The sequence below is a fragment of the Alligator mississippiensis genome, chromosome 1, assembly GCF_030867095.1.
Source record: "Alligator mississippiensis isolate rAllMis1 chromosome 1, rAllMis1, whole genome shotgun sequence".
In the NCBI taxonomy this organism is placed as follows: Eukaryota; Metazoa; Chordata; order Crocodylia; family Alligatoridae; genus Alligator; species Alligator mississippiensis.
The window spans coordinates 38234872-38255284 of NC_081824.1; the positions used below are offsets into that span (position 1 = coordinate 38234872).

Genomic DNA, 20413 nt, shown 5'->3' on the forward strand with positions numbered 1-20413 from the left:
TGGCCTGACCCCCCCAGGGCAACAATATGGGTTAAACAATACTCCATTTGCTTGGAACAAACATCCATGTAGAACTTCCACTTGGTTGATTCACTTTCTGCAGGTGCAGTTGTCATACTTGTAGAAGAGATCAGGAGCTCTTGCAAGAAGAAAGAAGTAGGAGAACAGCTATTGGACACACGTCTGAAACTCACATAGGAAATATCTAGGTAAGGATTTCTCACTACCTTGAATGATACTTCAACTGATTGTGCTACTTTAAAAATGCTTTTTAACAAAAGGTGTTTCCTAGTCACAACGTTCACTTTTAGATTAGAACATAAACTTTAACCAGACTTAAAAAGTGCTTGAATTGAGGGTTGGTTTATACTCACTTTTTATATTTTTTAAAAATCTGTGGAGAATTTAGCAGTGATGGATAATCTTTCTTTTGAATTTTCAAATAAAACATCATAATTACACCTGCTATGATGGTAATACTGTATACATTTAATATATTTTGGAGTACTTTACTTAGAACCTTATTTCTTTTATCCACCTTATTTATTTAGAATTTTCCTATATGATAATAAGAAAGTTGGACAAGGCTACAGAGTTCAAATCTGGATTTGAACTTGTCTGAAACTCAGAGGTATCTGGATTTATGGTTCTGATCTTGATTTTTATCTTATTTAAATAATTTGCTGATGCATCTAGGCTTTTATTCAGGTTTTATTCAACCATTATAGATTTCAGTGCTGTGTAGCATTAATTATGTCTTAAATATTAAGTAAATTCTGCTCTGTTACATATGAAATGGAAATTTTACCTTCATACACACCTAAACTATAAATTATAGCTAGTATATAGTTATAATTTGTTTAATATAATTTACATAAGTAAACCTTTTGGTTCTGTTAACAGGTGCATTATTTGACACTCATAATTTAGCACGTATTACTGGCTGAATTATTTAATGTTTTTTGCAAATGTATTTACCATTAATCCTTATGGTGCTCAAGATTTGGTGGCTGTTTGCATTAGATTCAAAATGAATTAGGCTTTAATGACATGCCTAAAAATGACCAGGTAAATTGGAATTGTAATAAGCTTCCTATACATAATGAAAAACAATCTAAAACTTAATTGTGTAATTAAACTGGTAATAAGCTCATAATTATCTTTTAATGACCCTATAAATCTAACCTAATCTAACTGCTTTTTAATATCTCACTTTAATTTATAGTAGGAATTTCATTTGCTTTTCAGTGAAGAGTATAGGGGAAATTTTCAAAGTAGAACATAATGCTACTCTGATTATAAAAGGCATCCTGTGTATAACTCTGATCCTTGCTGTGAAAGGGGAAGGGAGAACTGATGGAGGCTTTCTGCATCCCCCATGACAGGTGGGGAAATGCCGGGACGCAAGGCTCACGTGTGCCGGTTCCGGAGCAGCCTGAGCAAGGTGCCAGAGAGGGGAGCAGAGAGAGAGCATTGGGCAGTGGGGAGATGGGGACTGGAGCTGGGAAATTGAGCATCATTCATAATTGGAGAGAATCCAGCTGCATGCCCCATCAGAGGCATGCCAAGTCAAAACCCTGGGAGAGTGTCTGGGAGAGGCTGCTGAGCCCAGTGGGGAAAGCAAGGAGGAGCACCGAGTATGGCCGAAGCAGGCTGAAATCGGGCAACACAGGTACCCCCTGGGGAAGTGCAGGGAAGGGAGCTGCGGAGCACCGCTGATCCGGGTGGTAAAACAACACACATCCCCAAGGCTGAGGGAGACAGGGTGTGGGACACTAGAAAACCCACTGCTGAGAGGCCCCTGCAGAGAGGCAGAAGTTTTAGGGCCAAAACAGGCCACTGAATAACCGGCACCACAGAGTCCTCAGGTTGTGGCTGAAGGGGCAGGGATCCAGTAGAGGGCCCCTATTAAAGCTGTGAGGGTGCAGCGGGAAGCTGCTGAGCCTACAGAACACAGATCATGGTGGGGAAACACAGCCCCATGTACATCTCAGTGGAAGCAGAGCGTTTTACACTTTATGTTGTTTTTTCTTGAGTTTTCTTTATAAGAACATTATTAACGCAAGGCCTCAGTAAGTTTAGTTACAGGGACATCAGCCCATAGCCAAAGGACAGCCTAAGAAGAATTAACAGCCAGGTTTCTCATTCAGGTGAGAAGTGATCACCTGGAATTCAAGCCACAAGACAACAATGTCTGTTCCAGCACTGGATGTGGCAAGGGCGTGATAAAGGGGAGGTTGGAGCCCCACAAAGAAACCAAAGGTGTGGGATCTCACAAGTCCCCTGCTGGAACTATCTTCCAAGAAAAACATCAAGTTGTGGGAGGCAAGCAGGAACAGCAACCAGAGCCTGCAGGTGATGCAACAAAGGTCCCACCCTGATGTCACAAGAGGGTAGGGGACTTGTCAAGTGGGGACTCAAGCCCTACAATATGTACCAGCGACACTTGCATTCCCATGTCCTGTGTACAACTCTACTCTTTGCATCCTTATGCACTCTATTTAAAGTTCCCTTGATAGCTTGAGAGTACATTTTATACTACTGCCCCTCAAATTTAAAGAAATTAACACAGGTGACCAGTAACCCTATATAGATTAGTGTTTTTGTTCTTTTTCTATAAAGAAATTAGAGTAAAACTGATTTAGTTTAATGGGACTACTGTCATAATCTAGTCTGGCCTCCTGTGTAATTTAAGTAATAGGCAGTACTTGAATCAATTCCTGTTTGAACTATAGCAAATATGTTGGGGTGGGGGGGGGCGCGAAAGGAAGTCTATCCAAATTAATAAAAAAACCAAAAATCACAGGATGGAGAATTCACAACCCAAATGGATGCATGTCTCAATGGTTAATTAACAAGTGTTACGAATTTCTCATTTTAGTCTTAATATTTCATGCTTCAAAGTCTGGCTATTAAAGAGTGTTATATTTTTGCTTACTAAATTAAAGAACAGTTTTTAAATAAAATTTCTGTTTCCTATGCAGTATTTAAACAAGGTTAAATAGACTGATTGACTTAAATAATCCTTTAAATTTTTTGTTCAAAAGCTACACAGATTGAGTTCCTTGATTCTTTCACTTTAATGCACATTTTTGGGCTCTTGAATAGATCTTCTTCAGTTCTTCTACATGCTTCCCTGAATCATGACTCTTACAAATGGATTACAAATGGAAATCATACATCTGCAACAGTCCTACCAAGGAAAATATACTGGTAAAATAATCTTTGTACTCACTAGTCTCTTGTTTATATTGAGTCATTACAGCTCTTTCACCATAGCATTGCATAGAGGGGTCATGATTAACTATTAGCCACCATGGCATCCAAAACCTTGTCACAAGTATTGCTTCCCTAGATGGAATCTTGTATCCAATAAGTAGTGACTAAATTATTTGTCCCTAAATTAGTGACCTTACATTAAAACACATTTTGCATGTTTATGCCATGCTTACCAATTAATCCAGACTACTCAATATCATTAACCTTTCTTCTTCTTTATTTATCTTTTCCCCAATCTTTGTAATATCAGCAAACTTTATTGGCAATGACTTTATATTTCTTCCAGAACGTTGATAAACTGTTAGTGTAATATCAAGAATGAATTCCATCAGAATCCAACTAAAAATACCTCTGCTCAGTGATGATACCATGTTCATGATTAAATTGAACCCTATCAATCAAGGGTTTCTAATCCAGTTATTGTGAGCCATGTTCATTTTTTGTACATGTTCACATTCATTCTCTTTTCTGCATCAAAATCTCATATCAAGTTAAATATGTTACAGAGCTCTAAGAATATCACATTAACACGACTCCGTTCATCATCCAAATATGTAATTTTATTAAAAATGTATCTCGTTAGTTTAAGATGATCTATTTTTTATGAACTCATGTTGTTTGGAAATAATTACTCTCCTTCATTCTTTTTAATACAGTCCTGCATCAGCCATGATTGATGTATTATTTATTATTAAATATAACACACAGTTCCATGAGTTAGACACTAGCAATAATCCTTCCTCAACGAGTACCTGATCTTGACCTATTGAAGTCTTTAGGATATATAACATCAGCTCTGATGGGCTCAGAATAAAGCTGCAATGTACAAATATTTTTTTTTGGTTGTGTCAAGGCTCAATTTGTTTTTAGCTGCAGCATGCTTATATTTCTTTCTCTCTCTTCCCCCCCACCCCCACCCCCATTTGGAGTAATGTTATACTATAATCATTTCAGTGAAATTTTGTACGTTTTTTCATTCTGTAATGCTTATCCCCAAAGTACTAAGTACCATGAGTGTAAATATGTGATCTACAAAGGGGAACTGTCTTTTTCGAATGTTTTTGCTAAGACTTTTTGTAATAGTCACATAAATGGTGTTATAGACTGACATTGTTTTAATTATATCTTCAGTAGATTATATTTAAGGGGAAGTAATAAGAAAGCAGAATGACTTGGGTTCATCTAAATAGTAGTTATGACCAACCCAAAGAGCAAGCAATCCTTGAGATCAGAGGGATATTTATAATGATTATTTTGGAAGCTAGAACAAAATATGAGGATTTACTTTCAAAGACATTTTTAATATCATAAACATTTACAGAAAAAAATGCTGTTTGTCCAAGAACAGAATACAATCCTGAGTGTTTAAGAAACAGACAATAAATATTTCCTAAGAGATCATTATATTATTTTCAGAGAGGAAATTTGTAAGAATATTTTCATGGAGACAGTTAAGGGGGGCACAACTACCAGAGCTTCAGCCGAGAGGATGACAGAAGACACCTGGTACTACAGAGTCAGTCTCTGATTTACCATCTGACAAAAGAAAAATGAAGGAAAAAGGGTGAACACTGAGAATGGGTGCTTGTGAAATGGGAAATATTGCTTTTTCCCCTCCAGTGGCCTGATGATAACTATTTAAGGATGCTTTTGCAGGAGAAGATATATGATGCAACAAAAATGCAACAGAAAGCATTGTTGATGATTTTTTTTCTTAATTTTACTAAGCAAAACTTTATTAACAATCAGCTGGTTTTAGACTGCTTGGAAATGTCATATAAATAACCATGAAGAACTTTCAACCTTTAAGAAGTGGTAAAGGAAGAGTAACCTGAGGCAGAAAAACATGGACTATGGAGAGATAGGGCATGTAACTTTCAGGTTTGTGCTCTCTCAGAACCTGAGAATAAAATTAATTAGCAGTAATAAGAACAGGAAGTGGACCAGAAAGGGTTTGGTGGATTTTATTTTGGATTAGAACAGAGTGTGGAGACATGCAAGGCTGAAGTCTAGTTTTGGCAAATAACATGGTACTGACTGCTAAACTAATGCACAAAACAGAGGAGAGATAGTAAGTAAATTTGTTTTGACTATATTTTGTCATTTTCATGATCAAGAGCAATATTTATTGAAAGCAAATATTAAGTTGCATATAAAATATTTATGGAAAGATAATTTTAAATTTGCATCTACAAATATTCTCACAATATTTTTTTTCACACTTACCCAGTCCAGGAACTGACACAATCAACTTCCAGTTTAGGCAACCAATTGTAAGTAATAGCCCCACTTCAAATGTCAAGTATTGACTAGTCATTACACTTACAAGAACTGTGTTTTTAATGCACAGCATTAAAATGTACAAAATTATATTGCATCAACCTCAGACCAACAGATAAAAATCTCAAGAGGTAGAGATCTACTAACAGATTTTCCACAGGCAGAGGCGCTAAATTCAGCATATTATTACGTCATTCATTATGACTGACTTGTGTACTTCTACTAAGTAGTTGCATAGATTATTTCCTTGAATTGAAATGAAATAGTCTATTTGCAATACTATTGTTACAATATAATCATTTTATATTTTATACAGCTTTTATTATAATTAATATATATTTATAAAAAAGGGGAAAAAATCCTTTTTGTTCAAAATTGGAAAGTCTGGGAACACACTTCTAACTGTTGATATCTTACTGTCCTTTAACATAGTAGAGAAAAATACTAGACTGAACATATTAACTATAATTTTTTGACAGTCAAGGTTAATTCCTCTGATCTTCTATATGATTTTGTGACAAGTGCCAAAATGTTGAATTACAGCATCAAAGAGAAAAAAAAGTAATGGAGCTTTTACCCTTTTGGCACTACATCATCATAAGTAATAACACAGTACAGAGGGGCTAACATGTGATGGCTTTAATCTAGCTTTCTAAGTGCATTAAGCTAGGGTCTAGGATCAGACCTAACATGCAGTATAGTACCCTATATAAAATAACTTTTTTTGACCAAGCAATATAAATGATTTATGAAATCAAGTTATTCAGGGTTGTGAGGAGCAGATTCATTTGCTTCATGACTTTTTCCTATAGCATTCACTGTATATATTATTTATACCATATCTTCAAGTACCTGTTTTATTACTTTATAAAGTTACTGTGAAAAGCAGTTGTTGATGTCATCAAGATTCCTTTTAGAAGGAAGAAGGGTTAGGGGACTCAGCTTTTTAAAATAGGATGTCTGGGTCCCCTACTTTTACGTTTAATTGCAAATTAAAATAAAATACTTTTTGAAGATATCAAAGTTTATTTTTAATTCTTCCCTTCTCCACTCTAACATCTTTTCCATTATACCCACATATTCTTACTAGTTCTTTATGTACCTCCAGCACATCTAGAAGCAGAAAATGAATCCTGCCTTGGATCTGCATTAAGCTTTAACTCCAAGTCTCTAGTTAACTCTGAGGGAGAACTTGTTACTTCCTTATCTCTCTCCCCTAACACCAACTACAAGCATCTCAAGGACATTCTAATAGATGCTTTTCTTCCCAGATATTCTTGCAAAATTACCTGTCCCTGACAGTTTCCATGCTTGTAAAAGAACAATTTTCATGGGCTGCTAAATCTTTTCTCTGCTTTCTGCTATTCATTTGCAGTAAGTGCAAAACACAACCTAATCAACTCCTGGGCAAATATCTTAGAAGCAGTAAAGGAGATAGGAAGAGGCACCAAACTTGGAAACAAGACAACTTTAGATACTTCTATTATTGGTCTAAGTATCTCTTTTACTTCACTAATAAATAAATCTTAGTGAAGCTATTATACATTAATATTAATTAGCTTTGATTTGCTAAATACACTTGTAGTTAAATCAGAAGCTTGTAGTTAAATCAGAGGCAAATACATCTGAAAAGACTTGTAAGACTATTGTGTGTTAGCAAGAGGTGCTTGATGGTATTTGTGGGGTTTCAACGAATCCCTAAAATTCTAATGAAGTTCACCCCTATCCCATCATTTCCTATACAAAGGGGATTCTTTACAATAAAATTCTCATAATAGCATTGTTTTCCTTTGGAATGAGAACCTCAGGTATTTAAAAAAAAGAAAGAAAGTAGAAATAGCTCTATTTCACTTGAAAGGTTTCTACTAATGCCCTCATCTGTCTAAATTACCCTCCAGTCTCCCATTTGTAAACACAGTATATTTTTCAGCAATAGAATATAGACATTTCCAGTGCAATAAGTTTGTCTGCAAAGAGCTACTACTTTCCTTTGTGTTTTGCTTAAGGGAATCTGGTTTTGTTTTATTGGGTTTCCTGGACACCGCAGTCCCTGTACCTCCTCTCAGCCGGCATCTGCAATTTCTGAAGATCTAAGTGGACCAACAATTTTATAGGGGCCTTAAAAATACCATCATACTACTTAAATTCCTTCAGTACATATTACTACTACTGTTGTCAGAATAGAGTTGTAAACATAGCAAAGATGGCTTTCTACAGGCTACTAGCCTTCTATTGATATTCATCTTATCAATATCCCTTAATAAATATCCCTTATCAAATACAGTTCCTTTTCACCAGGCATGTAGTCAAAGCTTCTCATCAGTTGTGTCCACATGAGATACTGACTGTGCAGTAGCATATTACAGCATGGGCAGTGCTAATATACTACTGCACAGTATTATTAGGCTACTCCTCAGTAGCATCACCTAAAAGACGTTCACCAGCACTACTATGCAGTAACTCTGGTTCCTGTCGATTTATTTAGTACTTGACAATACAAATACTAAATAAACATGCAGTAATGACTGTACAGTAGTGTCTCATGTAGATGCACCCAATAAGCTTTATTCTTATCCTTATAATCAGAATGAAAAGTATGACTGCCTATACACATGCTCAGAGGTAAGGGGGGAGGGCACATTTTAAGCAGAGCAGTTCCTGTAGAGCCACTCTAAGACACCTCATTGTCACATCTATTATGTCCCCACACATTGAAAAATGGCCACTCATTAAATGAGGTTTAGTTAAAGTGCCCCAGAAGCCATTTGAAAATACACAGAGGCATAATAGGCATAATGAGGCAATGCTAGAATATTTTAATTAGAACACAGAGCAGACCTGATTAATCAAGTCTGCTCCAATACGTTTTAACTGAAGTGCAAATGAGCAAGTGTATAGGTAGATGTGTATATGTGTCTAAGCTAAAGTTATATGCTATTACTTAAAAGAGAGAGTTCTTTACCACACCTGAATAGATAGTAGAAACAGGTACTATTTAAAAAGAATGACTGAAATTCTGACTGACAGAGTTTGATCTGCTCTCACTGGGTGTGAATCTGGGACAACAGTATGTGAATTCAGACTGTGTTCATTGCAATAAGATGAATATTGAAAATACTAAATTCCTAGGGATAGACCAGTCTCAAACATGGTGATCCTTTAAATGCTTTAGCCTTTTTTACTGCGAGTAACATTTTTATGTTATGCAACATTTGAGCAATCATCTCTGCTGCTCTTGAAATGCTTTTGAAGAGATGGCAATCCTACTGAGGGCACTTCTTGCATCTGACTTTTTAAGTGTTTACATTATCAAGTAAAGCAGGAATGTGTGGAGTCAGAAAAACCTGCATGTTTCTCATTGCTGCAAAGGAACCCAGGATGTCCTAATCTCAGACAAAAAACAGTAGTTTAAAGCAGTGTATATATCTAGGAGAAAGGAAATAAGTGAGGGATGGATAAAACTAAACCTGGGTCTTGCCATCAGGGTTCTAATTGGATGGTCATGCTGGAGGCGTCTGATTGGCTTGAACTAGGACTGGGAGAAGGATTGTTATTATTTCATTATTTTTGGTTAGAAGTTTGATGAACTTAAATGAGAAAGATAGTTGCACAAAAATATAAGAAGTGAATAACTGCTTCTTAACATAGAAAGTCCTGTAGAAAATTTTGTAGAAGGGCATCAGATTTTGAGATTCAACAATAAGCACTTCAGCAATTTATCTGTTTTTAAATTAGGTACAGAGCAAATTCCTCTTGGCTAGTCTTCACCCTAATTACTCTGAACGCTATTTATGTTACTAATAAACAGGATAATTATGTGGCTGGTCAGGGAACCAATTATTATTTCTTTAATTTACATGGGGGGATTACTCTAGATGTGCCCAGTATACACAGAGAACAGTCTTAGTATCTCTCAGAATCCTAATCAGTTTTCAAACCAGCTTTTGAGAATTTTTAAGGAAGAAATCAATGCCCAGAAATATAGAAACACATATTTATTGGAATAAATAAATATACTGGTTTTACTTCAAAGATGTACCTACCTAGAATTTTTTGTAAGCCCTTCCTGTTTCTGGGGTCAGCCATCTGCTGGATGGTGAATCCTCAATATAAAACACAATAGAAATCTGCTGAAAGCTGGTTTCCCTTTCCTCTATTTTAAAACAGCCTCTTCTGTATGAACCTGACTCTCCACTGCAACCACTATAATTTTTTTCCCATTTTGAACCACCCCCCTCAGCAGTTTAAGATGTCATATAATATGTCATATAAGGTATGTCACTTGATAACTTTTTATCTTCATGCACATACTTGGCTAAAAGACATGCTAGCAGATGTTCAACATTAACTCACAGAAGTTAACTTAAAATTAGCAGCCAAAACTAAAAAAAATGACCAAAAAATATTACTGAGCTTGTGGCAGCAAGAAATTTGAAAATTTTATGCCATTGTTTATACAGTAAAAAAATCTATAATGTGTATAACTTTTTTTCAAAGATTGCTTGGAGAAAAAAAATATCCTTAACAAATTAGTCCATCTCAGGAAAGGAAATACCTCAGAATTACTGACATTATTTTTATTTAAATAAACTTATCTAAAGAATAATATTTCCCTATAGAGTGTAGGGACCATGCATCTTCAACATTTCTATTACCATTGTTCTACTTGAAGGGTCCAAACGAGACTAAAATTGTCTCGAGTGCCTGGAGATTTTCCTGGCATAGGGGGATCCTATGCCTTAAGTAGCGGAAGCCCAGTATAATTTACTCTATAACCACTCCTTGGCTTCTTGTCCATCAGACATAGTGTATGCTGATGGACTAGAGGCTTAAGGAAGTGCGAATGTACTCTACAGCTCCTATCTGGGATAAAAACCTGTGGCCATTGCAAACCAGCATTTATTAGATTAGCATCGAGGCTCTGCTAAATTGCATTTAGGGCTGAACTAGTTTTCTGGAAGCTCTAGGGTCTTGGAGTGGTGAAGGAGTCTGTATGGTAGCTAGACACGTGTATTGTGCACCTTGGAATATGGCCTCTAGGTATGACCAATTACTTTACCGTTCGTTTATTACAATAGCATTCTTTTAATAAGATGTTAGTCTTACATCCAAAACCATACATCCAATCATGTCTTCAAAACCACCAAGATAATTACCATTCAAGTGAACAGAAATTGCATTGTCACAGCTAAGGAAAGAAGTGGGTTGAGATGGATAAACCAGTGATAACCTAAAAACTACTCATTCAGCACAGCACCTTTTAAATTCATCTTGCAACAATTTTACACTGGCTGAACCGTTTCAAATCAACTGAGTCACATTTCATTTACAATTACCTATACATAATATGAGAACAAAATGCAATCTGGTATCTCAATTTTAAAAATCAAGAATCTTGTAAATTAATTAAAACCCAGCCTGAAAAGGGGATTTAGGTGGTGTAGCAACCTTTTAGTTGGAATTAAGGGGCACCTATAGAAATACCTGAAGCCTGCTCTGACGTGTTTTAATTAGAATGCAACAGCAGCCTTAGCGTCATGTGTATTCAGTGTCCCCACATTTCAAAATGGTGGTAGGGGCACTTTAACTAAAGCTAGTTAAACAAGCTTTTGTTAAAGTGTCCCATCACCATTTTGAAGCATGGAATACTGAATGCATGAGATGCTGCAGGCGTTTTAATTAGAGTGCTTCCCAAGATCGGGAGCCACTCCAATTAAAATGCTCCACCCCCACCCTGGAGTATGTGTCAAGATGCCCAAAGTGTCTTCTCCCTAACATGTGATCTAGCATAAGCTTGCCTAGGTGTTTAGGCAAATGTTAAGTGTAAGTCCATAGGCAAAAATGGACCATAGTGTTGAAAACCATAGTAACCATGGCAGTACGAATTATTTGGCATTTTGAATGAGAGATTTCTGTTAGTATCTCAATCTTCTTAAAACTCTTTGGGATTCACAAAGTAGTCATCCCTGCTCCTACAGGTCTTTGAGGGGCCTGATGCCCCAAATATATTCTGCATAGGTCTAATTGAATGATGTGGTATACTGTCTTGCAGAAAATTTAGGTATAAGTGCCAAAGACCTCCTGCTGAAACAATGCCACTGGGCAGTCAGGAGCACAAGATTCATGCAGCCTGAAGAAGACCAAATAAAAAGTAATGTGGTTCTGTATCATAGTACGAAGGGCAGTATCCTGAAGAATAGGCCTTTGGTTCTAGGCTGTGCTACTGACGCTGTTTATGTATTCTTTCCCAATAACCTTTTAGTGCAATATGCATCTATCATCTAAGGGCAGGAACCTGAGCTAATGGCTTGCTCATCTCCTGAGCTCATAAATCCTGTTCACTTGGTTGTCTAGAGACCCAGTTTCAGCAGGACAGAGAGTGTTCTTAGCCTACTCTAAAGTGACAGTTTAGTGGTAAGGCCACTTTCCTGGGAAGAAGATGTTTGAACCTCCCTTACGTGAAGGAACCTAAAACTCAGTTCTCTTTCTTCCTGTACAAGTATTCTAAACACTAGGAACTTGGGCAAAAATGTGGCCTCCTCCTTCTCTGGTGCTATGACATATAAGTCTAAGTAGAAGTTTCACATGGTGATCCTGTATTAAGAGAAATAGGTAATGTGGGGGCTGCAGGGAGTCACTTAAAACAGGAGAGAGGTAGGATTATAGATAAACATTGATCTTCTACTCTTTTTAGTCACCTTTTGTAAATGAGCCTATGGCCTTCACTTCATAAATCAATTAGATACAAAAAATCATCTAGGACATAGGTTATAATGTGCCATAAATCCAGTCTGCCATCTGATAATCCCAGCTAACCTATCTGCATTTTACCCGCTACATTCTACCACCAGTTCAACATTACCCTCTTCCCCCACCTCCCCCACCTGTCTCACACCTATTGTCTCCCATTCCCTCTAATCCTCACTGCCACTCATTTGCATTTTTACAGACCTGCATTTTGCATATTGGTTTCTATTCCACCATGGAGAACATATGGCAGCAGCAGACTCTCCTTATGCCTGAAGAAGGGTGTTTGTGCCTGAAAGCTTGCAAAGAACTTTTTTCCAACAATTTTGTTAGTCTGATAAAAGATATCACTTTTACCCAAATAACCTTGTCTGCTTTAATTACTGTTTGGCACTGAGGCCTAAATGTTATGCAAGATAACATGCCATATCACCTCTACTAAACCCCTTTCCGAATGTGAACACTCAGTCCTTTTTTAATTGAAGATTAACCTTTTAGAAGGCTAACAACCAGGTTCATTTTTCTGATTTCAATAAGAAAATGTATTTATTTTTCATTTATTATTATTAAGGTAACTGTTATAATAATTAGGTGTTCATATAAAAACTATTTTTCATATGAGATAGAGTATGAACTTATAGACTAATCAATGTTTACATGATGATGGATTCCTCTATATCATACGATTTAGACATTAATTTCCATAGACACTTTGAACAATAATTTCCATAAGAGTATTAAAAATCTAAAGACATTTAAAATTAATTAAAAGCAATTAAATAGATGCAGTATTTAAATCATATATTACTTACCCCTGTTCTTTGAACTTCCAAGAAAATTGACCTCTGAAATGATTTCTCCCATGCTGCTAACTCATTGGCCAGCTCTACATTGAAATAATGATTCTTGCCATGTCCAACCATGACACTGAAACAGTATGGTCTCGGGTCTTCAAGATCATAGTCTTGATGAATACCTAAATATAACTTTGCTTGCAGCCAGCAATCATCAGCAAGCCAGAGCTGAAAGACAAATTTTAGTATGTGATTTTTCAACTACTAACAAATATATGATTAAGCATTGTTGTCTTCTAGTTTGAGCAAGTAACTCAGGATCAGGACATATGGGCTTTGTTCTTAGCCCTGAGATTGAATTATTGTCAACTTGAGCCTTTCTGTATCTTAATTAACCCACCCCTAAAACTGATGTGATAATACTTATCCATCTCAGAGCTACAGTATGAGAATCATTTAGTATTTGTCCAGGCTACTGATAGCAGACTTCCTCATTTTATCATTTAATCCAATCCAGGTATTTCTGTAATTTTAAAAACACTGGCAAGCAATGTAACCCCAGATATTAAATATAAGAAGTACAATTTCTACTGAGAAGGCATGAGGACAAGGGCAAGGATCTCGTTAGGGACAGTGACCTAAAACATCCTGAAGGGCTTGTGGCATTTTAAAGCAATTCTGAGATGGTATCATTAGGTTAAAGAGTACAGAATTGGATCAGAGCTTCATAAATCCCTTATCCATCTTCATAAGACTGGTTACCATAACTGAGTTTTTTTAGAAGCCAAGAAATGGTAAAAGGAATTCCTCAAGAAGGGCTACAAACATACAGCTAATGAACCAAAGTCCTCAGCCTTCAAGCTGCAGAGAGAGAGAAGTACAGTACTTATTAGCTGTAGAACTGTGAATAAAGGAGAAAAATAAATACATGTTGATCATTTTCACCTTTTCTCTAGGCACCTACTTGGAAGGGTACTTACATATCTACATATTTTATTTTATAGGGACACATATGAGTTCATACTTTTCTAAACAACTGAAAAGACAACTTGTGAGTATTTTATTGAATGTTTGATACAAAAGCTTTGATATAAATATCTGAATTCATATAACCAGTGTTGCCACCTCATGATTTTTTGGTGTTCTTAAAGTGTACGCTTTGGAAATGTGCAAAACTTAGCTCTTTCTTTTATCTATATATCAATATAGATAAAAGACAGAGCTCAGTTGTTCATATTCCTGAAGTGTAGACCTTAAGAACAATGACAAAAATCATGAGAATTGGCAATACTGTATAACTGAAAACTGGACAAGTTTTTTTAAATTAAAATATTTCATTTATTAGCTTAAAATAAACATTAGTTGTACACTATATGCAATATGATGGACAGATGTCTTTATAAAAGCATCCTTTCACCTAAGAGATTTGAACATATCTATATGGTATAAGCCAGTTAAAGTCAGTGGAGTTTACTAGGAATAAATCCAACTAATTACTTTCCCCTTTTTAGGTTCCTGCTTAATCAAGGCACTGATTGATTCAATTTTTCTGTTACAGAAATGTTATCCACTACCTGTTTTAAAACTTAAAAAGTCTATACACAACAACAAAAAACCCTACACAAATGAAAATGTTTTTGGAAAAGATGCACTTTTTTTTTTTTTAAGAGAGCATCCATTTCAGGCAATGCATTCTGGTTTAAAAGATTGGGGGGGGTTTGTTTGTTTTTGGAAGCATGCCCAATGGTTTTATTTATTTAGCTTTTCACTTTAAATCCAAACATGTGAGTCCATGTACTCAGGCAGTAGCAGGAGGGACGTTTCATTGCTTATTAAGAACTTTTGTTCAATTATATTTGGTTTACATTGTGCTAACATGCTGGGAATGCCAGAGTTTGCCATCTACTTTGTGAATTAAGCCTGGGAATGGCAATAAAGCCGTTCAGAGATTCCCCAACATCTAACAAGAGAACTCTGCAACTTTATGGAGTGAAAAGAGATCCCTGCCATCATTCAGTGAATGAGTAATAGAAAGAGAATCTTATTTTCTTTTTATTTAGGAAAGGAAGAGATTCATATACTAATCTTTTTAGTGAACTTAAATAACACTTAATACAAACTTTACTGTGATCTTCATTTGATTATTAATTAATATGCATCCAGAGAAAAGCAAAACTAGATTACACAATTACTCCTAATGTCCAGCTATAGTTTGCAAAATATATAAGATGCTTCTATAACTAAATGTCAAATATTAAAAAAAAAATCTGTTTTACTAATTTGAAATCATATTAGCATTCTAGACTTCCTTATTATTCAAGACCCATCTTCAGTTTATTTTTGTTTGACATGGGGGCAAAGCTGGAAAGAACATAAAATAATTTGTAAATAGAGTCCTATTCACTATATTCTGACATTAGCTGGAAATAAAAGACTATAATTCCCATTGCTCCACTCTCCTGGACTCCAGGTAAGTACTGTGGAGAAGACACTAGTTCCAATAGTTGGAGATGTGGATCAGGATGGACAATTTGAGACTGGATAGTCCTAGGAACAACAGCATAGCCACTAAAAGGAGGCAGAAGAACCCTGCTGGTCTGCAGGCCTTACAAAACCAGCAGGCTTCCATGGATGGACACTGCCCTGGGGCACCAATGAAGGGCACTCTTGGGTGTTGCCCTTTGGCAGGGACTAAAGACCTTTCTTTTGTTCCTTTCTTAGGGGTCTTTACAATTCAGTGTTGCATATGTTGTGAGGGAGAGGGAGAGTTAGAATTATTTTGGAGAAGCAGTGCAGCATCCTGCAGCCCCTCTGTAGGAGATAAGGTGCAAGATTGGAAGGGATATTTGGGGAGGGTGAAGGATCTCCCTAGTGACTGAGGCAAGGCTGTGGGACTGCATAGTCAGCAAGCAGGGGATGGAGTGAAAAAGAGTTTTTTGTAACCGAATGTGAGTGGTGGTTCAGAGACATGGTCAGGACTGGTGGGAGGGTTTTATTTTGTGGGGCTTTGGGCAGGGAGGCAGCGTTTGAGGGGTAGGAAGGAGCAGGAGTTTTGGGGTTCTGGGGAGTTGTTTGGGGAATCCTGTCTGTGGGTTGTTTATTGTAAGCATCTTTGAGCCTTTGGGATACACTGGGATATAAATCTAATAAGAAAATAATAAAAAGCTTTATTTATATGGTTGTTACTACCACATAAGTGATATACAGTAATTGTGTGTATGCAATCACCATGTAAGCAATGCAAACACTAACATATACACAAATAATTGTCAAAACACCCTTACTGTTTGGAACTATAATCTCTATAAGTGCATTTTAACTTCTGTAATGTAATATCTGGGGTTAGATAAGAAAATATATCTAGGTTTTAAAAACTAGGTACTAACTTATATTTTACTTACCCTAACAGCATTGTTGTTGGTCCTAATTTGGCCTCTGAATACACCTTTACTCACACTGCAGTTTCCATATTGCTATAAGGCTGACAACCTTATACTGTAACAGAAACTTTAGACTGATCCAGATACTAAATTTCCCCCCCATCTTAAATGATTTGCTAAGTTGTCTTCATTATCATTTATACTAAAGTGTCAACAGAAAAGAGGTTTAAAGTGCTGCATTTGGGCTTTTGTGTTTTAGTTAATGTATTCACCAAGACTGACAATTAAGCATTCATTTATTAAAATGTCAAGAACATTAACAGTTGAATCTTGGGTAGCTTATTTCCTACTTGTTTTTGTTAATGAAAATATAACCATGGAATTTGCTTTCAAGATGGTTGTCCTTGAAATTAACCTTGCCAGAATATGAAAGGAAGGACAGAGTATAAAATTAGCAAGTGGTAATATTCTGATGAGAAAAAAACACACACCACATCTCTTTTAAAAGGCTTCCTGCATATCTACATCATTGTTATCCATTTTTTAGTCTCACTACTGCTTTATAAAAGGATCAAGGGATAGAATCAATAACTTGGGACACATTTTATGCTCTGTTCCATTAACAGTTCTAGTTAGATTTTGCAAGTTCTCTGATGGAGACAGCATCAGATAATCACACATCCTAACATGGCTGTGCTTTAGTAGCTCTTACTAATCTGTGATGGCCCACCTCCACATTTTCAGCCAGCCTGTTTTTTGGAGTGGCAGTGAAGGAGATCTTCTCCACTCCACCCACAGAGGCAAGGGCAGAAGTATGAGTCCTATTCCCTCCCCTTAAGAATGGCAGTGAGATTGGCAACTGAGTCAAAGTTGGCAAGACTTTGCCAACCATACTTACCCAATTAGCTGGAGGGTGTCTGTATGGGTTGTTGGACCTCCCTAAAATGGTTTTGCTACCTAAAAAACTTTGTAAGATACGGGCTTTATTACAGACTGTAGTTTGCTTCAGTACATCCAGTCATTAAAATGTGAATGAATACTGCTGCAATTTAGAAATAGTTTAGACTTTTTTTAGAAACCAATCCAACTTCCACAATGAATGATATTTAAATAGGTAACTGTAATAGTCACTGCTTACAAACAGGTTTTATAACATTAGACTGTGGATTGGATCTTGATAACTCAGATTAAACTTAACTATAATTAAAAGTTGTTTCATGTTAGGAAACTATAAACTATCTTGGTTAAATAATGCAATCAGTCATTCTGAGGGAGCTTACCTTGTGAACTTTAAACAGAACCTCACAGAGGTTATAGATTTTTTCAGCTCGTACCCAGTCTAGTGTGCTCACCTGCAATACCAAAAAAGTTTAAAGGGTCATATTATTGTAAAGATTCAGAACACCTAAAGAAATGTCATTGATGGTTGTCCTTTTACACACGTAAATGAAAACCCCAGCCAGTTACAATTTGTGTATTACTGTAATATCAGGTATCAGATGTAATATGTGATCTATTACATCTGGTATATGTCTCTTAATGAGGCATTCACTGAATTCTTATTGAAGCTAAAATATATTACATTTTATTGCATTCCTCTAAAACCACTTTTGCACAAAGGAAACTGCTTAATCATCTCTTTAGTAAAATCAGTTACTTTGAATTTACAGTGCCCTAAGGCAAGAGGTGTCAAACATATGGCCTGCAGTCTCGGGAGCCATTATGGCACAGAGGCTTGATTCAGGCACTGCTTGTGGCACAGGTCATTGTGGGGCAGGAGCTGCATGCAGCACCCGCATGCAGCACCCACACCAGACCAACCCTGTGCACTGGCTCTGGGGCCACTTAGGCTCAGGCCCCAGGCCATCCATGTGCACTGCAACTGGTGCACAGTGCTGTCCATTGGGGCATTGAATGGGCTGGATCTGACTGTGCTGGAGCCAGTGAGCTGGTTTGGTTCAGTGGGGCACCATGTGCAGGCAGGCATACTTGCTTCATGGTTTGTGCTGCCTGTAGCACGTGCCATGAACTGGCTCAGGGCCAGTCATGTGGGGGTGCCAGTTCCACGGGCCATAGGTGGTGCTTGTGGCATCAGGTCCAGCCCATGTGCTACCTGTGGCACAAGCCCCTGTTGAGGCTGACACATTGACTGCTTGCATGCAGTGCCCCACTGGACTGGCTTTAGCCACTGGCTCCAGCTTAGCTGGATCTGGCCCAGAGATCCTCCTCCAGCCCATAGGGCCAGATGAATTTGACACACCTGCCTTAAGGCGCACATATTTACAGTGCCTCAAGTCAAGGAACTGTGTACTGTCATCAAAGTACTTGCTTAATAGTTATAATCTAATCTCACATGCTGCCTCATTTTATAACAGGCAGGGCCATGGTTTTGGGTAACTTGCTGAATTAGAGGCATGGACAGACACAATATTCACAATGTTGTAAGCGGTGAGGAGAGTAGACTTAGCACAGTGGGGCTAAATCTGGTGCAACCATTTAATATGTTTACTCAGAGGTGACGCTGAACTATCCTAATTAAATTCAGGAGGTGAGTTGCAGTTTAGCTTCACCTTCTGTACGTTTGGAGTGCACATAGAAACCAGTTATACTTTGGGGAGGGTGGTTAGTGGGTCTTTGGGGGTGGTTGTGTCTTTAGGCATGAGGGGTGAGGAGTTAGCAGGTCTAAAAATAGCCTGGTTAGGGTGAGGTGGGGTGTAAAAATTGCAGCCTTGGGGTTGGGGAAAGCAACTGGCCTTTCCTAGTTCTTGGGGTGTGCTCTGAACTAAATTAGATCAGGCTGGGCATTTTTTTTTGCCTGATTTAACCCCTCTGAATGTCTGTACAGATTGGAATTTAGATCAGCTTAACCCTAGATGGGTTGATTCCAAAGGTGCAGAAAGAAGTGACAATTTTTGCCTGATCTGGACCCTGAAAGTGCACTATAGCCATGACCAAACAGAAGTTTGCGGGCTACAGAGCACTTTAAAAGGGCCTGATCCCACAAAAATCTGAACCCTCATTGCATGTGGGCATGACTGCAGTAACTTGTGTCTGAACTATCTCCCAGCCCTGGTGCTGTTTTCAGAATGGGAGAAAGGAAAGGGAATGGAGGGAGCTTGGTCTCGGTTTTTTCAGTCAGTGTTGGAGGGTGGAGCAGGTGGATTGAAGCTCCCTCTCCACCCTGAAGGTGGGAGGGCTCTAACCCACTCACCCCACTCTCCAGCACCAGCTGGGGAACCCCCAGAAAGAGCTCCCTTTGCTCCATTCCCCACCTCCCATTCTGAAAACAGCACTGGGGCTGGGAGGGAGGAGGGGAGTTGCTAGGGGAGACTGGCTGCAGTCTCCTGCAAAGCACCATGACTTACAATGGGGAGCTGTTCTTCTGTCTGCACCCAGGTTCCTCTATCTGCACCTGGGAAAACCTGTTAAAACCTGGGGCTGGGCTGCCATCTGTTAAACACCTCCCCGCCTGATCACGAGCAGGCAGGAGAAAGCCACCCACAACATCCCACCCCCCAGACATGCCAGCACTCCATGGGCACATCAAAGCTGGTACCTGCAGTCCCAAGTATGGGACTGCAAGCACAGGGCTTTAAAGTGCCACAGGGGGAAATCTACCCCTTCCCTTGTAGCACTTCAGAGCCCCATAACTTCAGCCCCATGCTGCATGATTATCTCCTGGGCAGAGGTTGAGAGCCCAGAGTGCTGGTGAAACTGGGGCTTCCTGTGGCTAGAACTCCAGGATCACTGTGGTGAAAGAACCCCCACTCCAAGGTCAGAGCCCCTGCTTCAAAAGACTGCAGACCCCTATGGGTCTGCTGTTTAACAGTCTGAGAGCTGGCAGGCTAGGAGGGAAGGGGTGTTGTTAGGAGTGAGGGTGTAGCTGCCTTGAGTTGCAGCCAGTCAATGCAGCTCTGTGTACTGCCACCTGTC

At 38.0% G+C, this 20413-nt stretch overlaps 1 protein-coding gene across 1 annotated transcript in view; it reads right to left on the minus strand.

The window, feature by feature from the left end:
- SNTG2 (syntrophin gamma 2) overlaps nt 1-20413 on the minus strand; it is a 625784-nt gene that overhangs the window by 58713 nt on the left and 546658 nt on the right. Inside the window, exons 13-14 of the mRNA XM_019492704.2 lie at nt 17761-17832; nt 13119-13328 (exon numbers count right to left, since the gene is read on the minus strand). Coding sequence (XP_019348249.1) covers nt 13119-13328; nt 17761-17832 — 282 coding nt within the window. The remainder of the gene's footprint in view (nt 1-13118; nt 13329-17760; nt 17833-20413) is intronic.